Source organism: Bombus impatiens, unplaced genomic scaffold, assembly GCF_000188095.3.
Source record: "Bombus impatiens unplaced genomic scaffold, BIMP_2.2 scf_0107, whole genome shotgun sequence".
NCBI lineage: Eukaryota > Metazoa > Arthropoda > Insecta > Hymenoptera > Apidae > Bombus > Bombus impatiens.
The window spans coordinates 276,576-288,518 of record NT_176526.1 but is presented as its reverse complement, the minus strand read 5'-3'; the positions used below and the strand labels follow the sequence as shown (position 1 = coordinate 288,518).

General features: G+C 35.8%; 3 protein-coding genes across 3 annotated transcripts; 2 read left to right on the top strand and 1 right to left on the bottom strand.

Moving 5' to 3' along the window:
- The first annotated feature begins 126 nt into the window (after positions 1-126).
- Positions 127-5,801, top strand: LOC100750024 (dual specificity protein phosphatase Mpk3). The gene is made up of 4 exons (XM_012380808.3): positions 127-2,131; positions 2,613-2,798; positions 2,877-3,119; positions 3,203-5,801. The coding sequence occupies exons 1-4, from the start codon at positions 1,738-1,740 to the stop codon at positions 3,580-3,582; spliced, it is 1,203 nt and encodes a 400-aa protein (XP_012236231.1). The 5' UTR covers positions 127-1,737; the 3' UTR covers positions 3,583-5,801.
- Positions 5,802-5,965: 164 nt separating this feature from the next.
- LOC100749901 (phospholipase A-2-activating protein) lies at positions 5,966-9,460 on the bottom strand. Its single transcript, XM_003486346.4, has 6 exons — positions 8,953-9,460; positions 7,784-8,653; positions 7,382-7,712; positions 7,073-7,307; positions 6,582-7,000; positions 5,966-6,484 (listed from the first exon to the last, which is right to left on the bottom strand). Exons 1-6 carry the CDS (start codon positions 9,126-9,128, stop codon positions 6,167-6,169), a joined length of 2,349 nt encoding a protein of 782 aa, XP_003486394.1. The 5' UTR covers positions 9,129-9,460; the 3' UTR covers positions 5,966-6,166.
- Positions 9,461-9,959: 499 nt separating this feature from the next.
- Positions 9,960-11,939, top strand: LOC100749784 (dolichyl-diphosphooligosaccharide--protein glycosyltransferase 48 kDa subunit). The gene is made up of 3 exons (XM_003486345.4): positions 9,960-10,193; positions 10,390-11,016; positions 11,088-11,939. The coding sequence occupies exons 1-3, from the start codon at positions 10,061-10,063 to the stop codon at positions 11,630-11,632; spliced, it is 1,305 nt and encodes a 434-aa protein (XP_003486393.1). The 5' UTR covers positions 9,960-10,060; the 3' UTR covers positions 11,633-11,939.
- Positions 11,940-11,943: the final 4 nt, after the last annotated feature.

The following is an 11,943-nucleotide window of genomic DNA, read 5'->3' as shown; positions in this document are numbered from 1 at the left end:
GTCGATACGAGGTAGCTTGGGTAGACGGTGCCGTGTTCTCCTGTGGATCGTAATAATATGCGCCCACGCACGCGTGAGAGAGTGAGCGTATACGAAGCGTTCCCCGTCGTCTCCTCACCTCTGGCTTACTGTGCGCCTCGGTCAGTACCGACCCCCGACCCATCTACCCACGCCTTGTTAATGAAAACATCTTTTGTCAATGAACTGACGTCAGTCCGGCTCGGGATTGGTCCGATAGCAGACACCACGTGACCTGGCACCAATCAATGTGAAGACCAGCTTCCCCTACAATCGAGGATCCGAGCGCCATTTGCCCATTCTGGACGGAAGAACGCTCGAGGTAAGGTGTGGCCTGCAGCAGGCTGGCTAGAAGGCCACGGGTGAGAGACAGAGACAATCTATGGTGTGCTGGGAACGTTAGAGAAGAACAGACAGTTGGAAGAAAGCGAGAAGAAGATAGAAGGCCAAGACACACGAGAATCGTAGCTCGAGCTCTCTGCTGCTCTCTCCGTGACTCGGTCGAGAGTCGACAGAGAAGGAGAGACGTAAAAGAAGAAAAAAAAGAACAGGAAGTCGGTCCGGCAACCCAGGGAAGACGCGTCGAGCGATGTTGGAGGGATTTGTGAGGTGAGGGCGACGGTCTCGAGTCGCGCAGCGCCGAGATACGCGACCGATCTCCCGAACTAAGTACCTCGTTCACTCAGACTGATTTGAATCGACCGTTCACGGCAGCTCCAGTGTACAGCGCAGCATCCCTGTGTGTTGGTCAAGTCGAGAAGAAAAAGAAGCTGGATCTGAGAACGTGTTGTAGTTATGATTCTGTCGAGTTCACAGTAAAGAAAAGGGCAACGAAAGAGAAGAACGAAAGAGAGGATTTAGCGCGAGGAGAGGAACACACGTACATACACGCACTCGTCGTTTGTCCCATTGTGGAAAAAGAGAGAATAATGCCAACACGTTCTTCACAAGACGTGATGATGTCGGTTGGACTGTTGGTGTGATGTTGAGATAAACAAGCTAGAGGAAGTGTGTACTGGGAGAGCGCGTGGGATCATGCATTTGTCGGATGGGCTGAAACATTCCTCGGTTGTGGCGTTAATTGGACCTGTCGTCTTTATTTACAAAAGGATCAATAATCGAGACGAGCTGCTGGCGGTAGCAGTGGCGGAGAAGGAGGAGGAGGAGGAGTAGAAAACACGGCATCGAGGTGCCGCAGGAAGTGATGGAAACACGTGAGAAAACGTGGGATTACGACACAGATACGCGTGTATGAGGCTGGGGGAGGACGTCGAGCGTCTGGATGCCTCCAGAGAACGCGTTCTACTATACAACTCCAAGTGCCATTTCGTATTTGATAAATAATTAAGAATAGATGTACAGGACGCGTGCACGTAGGATGCGCGCGCGCGCTGAATGTACATGCACACTTGTTTCACACTGTCCACAGTTACCGATAAACATGTAGTGACAAAATTGTTGTTCCATGGGTTACGAGTCTAGGCAGATGTCACATGTGTACACTGACCATTTCACAGAAACCAATGGTACAGCGTTACTTGAAAGTGCCATACCAAGAAGGAGATTTCTTTCAACATTGTCAAGTCTCAGGTGTTTGTTTCTTTTTAAAATCCAATGGAGAACATGAGGAGATTATGTCTGTAAGGAGGGCAAGCATGCTTTAAGGAGAAAAAGGTTGAAGGCCAAAGAAGCATCAGGAATTCAGATTAAGCTTACAAAATGCCAGGTGGAAATATTATGGAAGAAGATCTGGTGGATCCTGAATGGCTATTCAGGCATCTTAGGTCACCGGATGGTCCAAACAAACTTCTCATCTTAGATTGTAGGGCACATTCTGATTTCTCTGAAGCTCATATTAGAGGCTCTGTACCCTTAGCTATACCTAGCATCATGTTAAGACGGCTAGCAGCTGGTAAAGTTGATCTGCTGTCAACAATAAGGTGCTTAGATCTAAGAAACAGAGTGGAGGTGTTCTTGTGTGGTGATGAGAATAGTAGAGGGACATTTATACTGATTGGTGACTCTACAGACCCTGCAGGACATCAGGGTGAAACAATTCAAGTTTTAAGTCGGAGACTTAGAAGTAGTGGAGGATATGTTGCTATTTTAATGGGTAAGAACAGTATATTCATAAATACATATATTTATATGATTGCACATAATATTTCCATATAGTTAGAGTAAATATGTGCTACAAGAAAAAAAAGAATATGCGTTAACTACTGTATTTTAAAAAATAAGAAGAAAATAAAAAAGAAGAAGAAATAAGTATAGCTAAAGACTATATTATAAAATATTCCAAGTTTCTACCATTATGTCTGTAGTTATATCTGCCATTAGAGAAATTTAAAAATTCATACTTAAAAGCATCTGTGAATGAAATATTTATTTGTACAAAAAATATTGATGTCCATCTAATTACATCTTGTAGTTATGCCAAATTTCTTTTGTTATTCAATAAAAAACATTTTTGTTTCATTCATTTACTACTCAGTATTTTTTATTTCTATTATATTTTCTTTCATATTTTTGCATAGCTATGACTTTAAATTATTTATACTCATACAAATCCTTTATTTCATTTTCTGTTACAGATGGTTTTGGAGCATTCAGAGATAGATACCCTGAATGGTGTGAGGGTAGTCAAGCCAGTGGTGAAGGTCCCCCAGGTCAGGATTCTAATGACGGTGAATTAATGGGTCTCAGGTCCCTTCGAATTTCCACACCACCTACGAGATCATATTCAGATTCTGATAGCGATAGCACGTGTGATTCTGTTGGTTAGTAAGTCATACAAACTCTTTTACTACATAAAATACAAAGTAAGAAATGTTAAAGTTGTTTCATGTTTTTTTTAGGACCTGAAGAGGATAAAGATTTTCCAGTTGAAATTCTACCCCATTTGTACCTTGGAAATGCAGCGAATAGCGAAGACAGGGAAGCCTTGGCACGTCATAGAATACAGTACATTCTGAACGTAACCCCAGATTTGCCAAATGTATTTGAAAGCGCTGGTTCGATAAAATACATGCAAATACCCATAAGCGATCACTGGAGCCAGAATCTAGCTAGTTTCTTTCCACAAGCAATTCAATTCATTGGTGAATACAACCTACAAAATCAAAGGAAAAATAAGTTCTAATTACATGTAAATTTGAGATATAATCATTTCTCCATCTTTCAGAGGAGGCTCGAAGTTCAGACAAAGGAGTGCTGGTTCACTGTCTGGCCGGAGTGTCTCGGTCCGTCACTATCACTGTAGCCTACCTTATGCACAAGTGCAGTCTCAGCTTAAACGATGCCTTCAACCTGGTGCGCAGCCGAAAATCTAATGTGGCTCCGAATTTCCATTTTATGGAGCAATTGCACAGTTTTGAGAAAGAACTAAGGGATAGAGGTGACAGAAGTAGCAGGGGGAACGATCAGAGGTGTATCGGAGCGTGCAGGCCTGGAGCACCATGTAATTGTCCAGCTCCCAGCTTCCTTAGTCCCATTGATCTGGGCCTTAGCCCGGATTCTGGAATAGAATTCGACAGGTGGGCATCAAGTACACCGGCAGAATGAGACGGGCCAGGGGGGACCCAATACAAATTTTAGGTCCCTCCTAGTACGCCGCCATAGTAACAAGGGAAGCCCTAATTGAAGGGTGCGGGAATGAAAATTTACATTTCTGCTAAGAGAAAAATAATATCTTAAGGCGAGAAACGCAATGATCGTAGTAGATTGCAATTTCAAATATACTGCGACAATTAAAAATTTGGAATCACTAGATATTTTTAAAAAAGCAGAGATTTTCATTTAAAAAATTTACAATTTTAAATTAGCTTAAAAACTGTTTAATTACTAGTTAAATTTATTATTAATAACTGTGCAGTATTAATTCTGAATTAACAGAAGATTCACAATTAGTACAACAAGCGGGTAATTTTAAACTTTTGTGGTAGAGTTTTGCCACAAAAGTTTTGTGTACTAGGTCGTGCACAGTGAAAGAAATACGATGAACTCAAACAAAATTGTTAAAACGGCTGAACCTTTCTAGTATTTTTCTATCCAGTAATGGAAATTGTTTCTGTCGAGGCTTTGCAAGCCACGGTTCTGTACTATCGCTTCAGGAAAAAAGTTAAAAAATAATGGACACAATATAGTTTCTCTTTCAGAGGATGATTTTTAATTTGACGAAACTACGATTGTAAATCTTTATCTAAGCGTAAGTGTTGTTTATAATTTAGGGGGAAAAATAGGTAGGACAGCTACAAAAGGGTTCTATGACTCTTTCGTTTCTAAGTTGTCGTGATATAGTATTAAACACTGAAAGTATTTTGTAAATTCAACTCTGTACTTTCTTACAAATAATTAATGTAATTGTAATATCAAGATGATCGGCTAAAAATTCAAGATTCTTTTTTTAATAGCGTCTGAATTCGTTCGACTCTCGATCCATTTCTAGGATACAATTTTATACATATGAGATATCTATATTTTTAATACTTGTTCCCAGAACCCTTCAATTAATGAGGCTGTGTTTGATTTTATCGCGGGTGATGCTTATTCAAAGCGAAATGAAATGAAATATAAATCGTAAAACAGGCAATCATAAGTAGTTGAATTTAAAAAATAATTAATTACAACTGTGCTTGATAAAAAGGTCACACTATGTTTAAGTTCAGAGGTACAAAAAGAATTGAAAAACTCTCGCGTACTCGGCAATTTAGATTATTATAATAAAAAAAAAGAGAAGGTATATACATAAAAAGATTATGATTCGATACTACTCGAACGTAATTTTTGACATAATTTTTCAAATCCACAAAAGTGACTTATCTTGAGAAGGGTACATATTTCCCGGTGCAATTCTGACTTTTAAAGATTTGCAACCTTGTGTGCACATTCTCTATCTCTGTCTGTCTTTATCTCTTTCAAGTAATTAATCTTGATTAATAATCGATTAAGAAGTACATCTTTATGGATCGGTGCATTTCTATAGGGCATTCCGAAACTTCTATTTCCGAGATAAAAAATCAGGGTCGTCGTAAATACGTATAAGAAGAAAAAAGAGTTATGGGACGGAAAAAAAATTGACAAAAAATTGATTTTATCATGAGTTAATCAATCGAAGAAAAAATTAGACAAATTGTACACGTATTATACCTCAGAATTCTGATAAAGAAATTTGTTTATAAAAATATACGACAGTCGTGATCCTTATCGTCGATAAGAGATGGAAGAAAGGAAGAGACACTGATTAATTATAGTTACACATATACGACGATGTATAGCAATTTGAAATACTAAAAAATTCTTAATTGTACGATCCAATACTGTTTCTATTGTCTTACAGATCTCAGATTATATATTTCAAATTATTTTTGTAAGAAAAAAAGCAAAGAACGAAAAAAGATTACGAAAATCGCATATTCACATTCCCACGAGCCACAAATTACCTGATGATACTGTAAAAAAGAAACAAAGGATAAAAAACTATCTTTCGTGTATTGTATGTATTGTTCATCGAGCATAATTGAAGTTAATGAGTGTACACAGTGAATGTTATTATTTTTCATTGTAATTAACTACAAAGTTGTAATCGGCTCTCGGCTCACTCACGAGGGTAAATTGATATACAACTAGGGAAAACAAAAAAAAAGTATATATATATATTTGACGTTAATGTAATAACAATATTCTACTATTACACTGTTGTCTGTTGTATGTTTGTCGGGCGTAACGCTCGAACGATTTAATCAAATATTATGTATATTACATAAATTATTATTTTATATTCATCGTTGTACATATATTTTAATTGATTAATTTTCATTTCAAAATACACAGCTTATTCTTACCTGAACTGAAATGAAAGCAACTGATCTTTATAAAAGGAAAAAAAGAAGAAGGAAGAAAGTGGGACATGTTTTCTTTTTTGGGTGAACGAAGATTGTTTCTCAAATATGGCAAAATGTACTTTTATTAGCAATGAGATAATTATAATGTTTAAATCATCAGATTGCAAAAAATATAAGAAACCTATTTAACGCAATATTGGTGAGAAATGTTTTGTTAATTACAACACTTAACTGTTTTCAAGTCTTGGATTCCGTGTGTAATTGTTTTTTTTTTTTCAATTTCTTTTTCATATATATTTTATGTTTTAAATAATTAAACTGATTATCTGTTTCGAACAATTTGCCAGCTTGTTTGTTGGAACTCGAATTTCTGACATAGTTTGAAGTATATTTAACGCAGCTTCCGATTGTCGTACCGCTTTTATTAAGTTATTTTGATCTTCTGAATTTGATGTTGTACTTAAAAGCGTTCCCATTGCAACAAGAGTTCTGAACACTGCTTCAGGCTCGTTTAAACGTGGTAACACAGAGAAGATCGCATTTAAACATTGTGTTTTACCGAGAGTATCATTATATTTATTCAGAGCCACAGTTAAATTCAATATATAAGTTGAAATTGCCACCTGAAAATACCCAAACGAATTAATTTCATCAACTAATCGTACAATATGAATTTTGTATACCAATATATAAATCTTTACTCTTCTATGCTATTCATACCTGATTATTTTTGTTTGTAAGTGATTCCAACTCTGATAGAAGTTTCAATATCTCATCTTTAGAATTAAGACATAGTTTTTCACCTCTTTCGTGACTGAACATATTCGCCAGCAAACGGAAAGTAAGCATTTGGTTGGAAGGAAGCGCGTTAGATTCGATATGCTTCTTTACAATCTGTAGCAGCTCCTCTGTACATAGTACATCATTCACTTCTCTACAGAGTACTGCGAGCCTGGTAATGTCGAGCACAGGAAACAATACATCATCTGGCCAATTCAAGAGAGTCTTCAAAGTGTTCAATGTATCAGTTTTCAATTGTTCAGGAGCTTGGTCTCCAGCAAGTTTCACCAAGGATTCCAATTTGTCACTTGACACCTTGAGAGGATCACTTTGTTTGCCATTTAATTCTTTTAGTTTCTCTATGTAAGAGTATAAAATTAATTAATTTATTTCATTATAAAAATGTATAAGATAAAAGTAGTAGAAAGTACCTAAAATTTGAGAAAGATTAGCCTGTTCCAGTTTCAAGTATTTTGTATGAGGAATATAAGACGGTGCGGTTGTGTCTGAGGAGTTTGGTGTGTCTGGTCTTGTAGATTCTTGTGATGTTGTATTTGCTGTTGATTGAGGAATGTATCTACTGCCTCCTGTGAAAGGATCAGCATATTGAGCATCAGTTTTCATAACTGGTGCGGATTGAGAATTTTTTATTATAAAATTTGCAACCTATAAATGAAAATAAATTGCCATAAAAATTATTTCTTATCGAAAAAAACAAGCATCTATCTCAAGCTTTATACCTGATCTAGAAATAATTGACTAAGACTGTTATCGTGAAGGAACTTCTGCGCAACATGCCAAGGATCCTGATCATTGTTATAGGGCAATTTTAATGGAGGAACGCCATCTTGTATGTCCACAGAGAACACATAATCGTACTCTATGCCATTATAAAGCTGTTTTCCAGATGTAGCTACACTACCACCCGAAGCACCCATGACGTTACCGATCTTTATCCATCTTTGTTCATTTTGTGACCAGCTATATGCTCTTACAGCATCTCCATCATTTACTATTTTGGTTTGACCATCTCTTTGGCCAGGTTGTAGCAAGGTTTTTGCATCTGGTAAACTGTCAACATATAAATTAAGATTTTAGCTTATTATTTATAATTTGATTCATTTCTCAGCTACTTCACTTACTCCTTAACTTTGATCCCACCTAGCTCTTGTTGAGCATTAAGCTTAACACTGGCTACTTGCTGCTCAAATTCTTCCAATGCCTCTGGGTCTGCATATTCTTCAGGATTACATGTAAATATCCTAACAACTCCATCAGAACTTCCAGTAACTATATCACCATTAGGAAGTGAAGCCAAACACCACACAGATTGGGTGGGTAAAGTAATGGTTTGACTTAGTTCTGTATTATGCCATATCCTAAGCGTCCGATCTTCGCCACAAGTAAATATACTTGTACCATTTTCTAAGGCTAAAATGCTATAGATATAATTCTCATGTCCACAATAAGTTCCTAAACAAGTTCCAAGACACACGTTCCAATGACGTACAGTGGCATCATTGGCACAAGATAAAACTTCATTGCTACTTATTACAGAAATATCACGAACACAATCTGTATGTCCGGTTAATTTGTGCTGTACTGAACCATCACTTGCCCATATTATAACAAGCTTATCTGCTGATCCAGTTGCAATAGATCCACTTGACAAGTCTGCTACACACCATACAGCAGCTGTATGACCTAGCAAGTTTAATTGTGGCTTACTTAAGTCACTCAGGCTCCACAATTTTGCACTCATGTCCCAGGAACTTGACAAGAATGTTCCTTCTTTTGTACCAGTTGTTAATTTACAAACAGTATCCTGGTGACTTTTTATAATGTTTATGGGCTCTGTTTGGTGTGAAACATAGATACGTATGGTTTTATCATGACTACCAGTGATAATAAAACCTATGGGGTTTTGCTCTGAAGGATTTATAACGCACACAGAAGTGACAAAGTTGGAGTGTCCTTTCAAAGTTGCAGTATGTTCATAATTTTTATTATTCCTGTAAAATGTTTATACAATATACATTCGTATAAGAAGTACGATTTACATAGAATAAGAAAAAAGAATTTTTTTGCAATGACAAACTCTTTTATGATGGCTTGAACTTTATTGTTCTAAATTCAGCTCATATTTTCATAGCGTATTTATTCAAGTCACATATATTAATATACAAATTTATTACAAAGTAAAGAGGATCTTATAAAACAAGTTTTTATCTCATTACTTATTTACATAGAAAATTTTGTTTGGGATCATGAAAAAGTCTGGTGTGGTAAAATACTTAAACAGGTTAAATACCCGCATGATTTCCAAATACGTGCAGTCTCATCCCTCGAAGTAGAAACTATAGTTCCGTCAGCGAAAGTCGCTATAGCTCTCACGTCGGATGTGTGTCCGAAGAGAGAAGTTCTCAGCTTGTAACACGGTTTGGCCATAGCACTTTGATAGTCGTGCAGGGCACGCAGCAAAGACATTACTTATGCGAACTCTACAGTTGGGATAATCTCACCGATTCTCGATGCGAATAAAATGTGGATAAATTCGCACGGTTTTGACATTTAAAACGCATTCGAGCATGCGTGATAATGATCACTGTACTTGTATGGTATTATATATACGTGCATTTTTCCCACATAAACTACTTTCTTTATACGTAAACAAAATTTTTTCTTGCTTTTTTGCTAACGTCATTAGTCTAGTATCTTCATTTGTAATTATTCAAGCCAACTTCACGAAGGATCGTTGAATCGAGAATGACTCTATAGTATTGTATACAATATTTTATGACGTATGACTTAAATTAATTGGTTATTCTCATGAATCCTTGATCAAGATTGTAATTTGCTAAAATTAATATCTCTTTATCATTTTGTACGCAAGACTTCTATCTGTTACGTATCCGCCTTGATACACCACAAATATGATTCAGAATTCATTTTGATATTTCTGGCGGGGATTTTAAATATTATAAAATTTTGACGTTTTAGGTTATATCAGTAATATATTTAACATTGCATGTCATACGCTATATATGTATAATATAATAATGTACATCTAAATATAATTTGGGTATAAGAAAATATTTGATGATGTGTTTTAAGTATTATGATTCTAATGTGTAAGGTTATGTCAGTATAATTTATATTTAATACTATTCATCATACACATATACATAGTAATATATACTAATACATATGTTAAGTAAAAGAAAATATCTTTATCATTAGTAAATTGAGTAATACCAGATAATACTAAATAATAAATTCAATCCATATGTTTCAAAATATAAGACATATCATTTCCGCAAAGTGGATAACTTCCGTTTGGTTACGTGTTGTAAATGGAGCCGCTTGTTTAAGATAATAGAACCGGTCTCGTGGCACAAGGATATTGTGTATAATTTATAATGAGATTTATAAACAAATTTCTTTGTTTTGTTACAATATTCGGAGTAACGAATGCTGGGGGACCTACATTGGTTTTACTCGATAATTTAGCCATAAAAGAAACACATTCCATATTTTTCAAGACTCTACAGGGTATGTAAACATTTAGCTATCAAATTCAGTGAAATGTCATTCATTGCCAATTACCTTAAGCTTCCTTATTTTTTTTTCGAATTATGACAACATTAAACGTATCTAATTGTACTATATGATATTTAATTACACAGATATGGTATATCTTACAAAATATTTGAGGTTAGGTTGTTAGTAATTTAAAAAATTTTTGTAGATAGTGGATACACGTTAACATTTAAATTAGCAGATGATGCTAATCTACAGCTTTCCAAGTATGGAGAATATTTGTATCAGCATTTAATAATATTTGCCCCTTCTGTGGAAGAGTTTGGAGGAATATTGAGTGTTGAAGCAATAACGGACTTCATTGATGGTGGTGGTAATGTCTTGGTTGCTGGTTCATCTCAGTCTGGAGATGCTCTTCATGAATTAGCTTCAGAATGTGGTTTTGAAATTGATGAAGAAGGTTCTGCGGTCATTGATCATTTAAATTATGATGTTTCTGATAATGGTTACCATACAAAAATAGTAGCAGACTCTGTCAATTTAATAGATGCTTCTGCAATTGTTGGAAGTAAAAACGTACCACCTTTACTCTACCAAGGAACTGGATTGATTGCAGATATAGAAAATCCTTTAATTCTACGTTTATTAACAGCATCTAGTTCAGCATACTCTTACAATCCGCAGACTCCCATAAAGGAGTATCCACATGCAGTAGGCAAAAATACATTGTTGATTGCTGCTCTACAAGCAAGGAATAATGCCAGAGTAGTATTCTCTGGTTCATTGTACTTTTTTAGTGATGAAGCTTTCTCCAGTTCTATTCAGAAAGTCCAAGGTAAAAAGAATAAGTTACATATTATAATTCTTCCTTGTGATCATGTATTAAACATTAAAAATGGTGTACAGGTGGCCAAAAATACGAGAAATCTGGAAATGAAGCCGTAGCAACGATGATCGCTCGCTGGGTGTTCAAGGAGAATGGTGTGATCCGTGTCTCCACTGTTCATCACCATAGAGTTGGAGAATCTGCTCCTCCAGCAGCTTATACTATCATGGATGATGTAGTTTATTCTATCGAAATTCAGAAATTAGCAAGAGACAAATGGATCCCTTATGAAACAAATGATTTACAATTAGAATTCGTTAGAATAGATCCTTTCGTTCGTATGACCATGAAACCCGTAGGCGATGGTCGATATGAAGCGAGATTTAAGATCCCTGACGTTTACGGAGTTTATCAGTTCAAAGTAGATTATACCCGCATTGGTTTGACGCATCTGTATAGTACCACTCAAGTATCTGTTCGTCCCCTGCAACACACTCAATATGAACGCTTCATACCCAGTGCATTCCCTTATTATATAAGTGCGTTTTCAATGATGGGCGGTGTGTTCTTATTTTCTCTGGTGTTCTTACATTATAAAGAAGACACAAAACCGAAGGCTGAATAAATTTAACGTTAATGAAACGTACGAGATAATTAATTATGTTGTTTCTAAGGAGAATAGGAAGGTGTTTAGTCAGACCTATCATTAAAGTGCATTTATGTTCCATATTTAAGTTTGTGACAATAGATTTGTATTTATTTAATGAAACATTTGAAACTGAGATGAAGGGCAAGATAGAAGATATGTATATTAATTATTCACATGATGGCTACATCTGAAGTTTTTTAAGAGGATGGTTTTTATATCTTCTGTAATAAATGAGAGAAAAAAATCTAATCAAATCTTTTTTCTTTCAGTTATATTTGTGAATACAA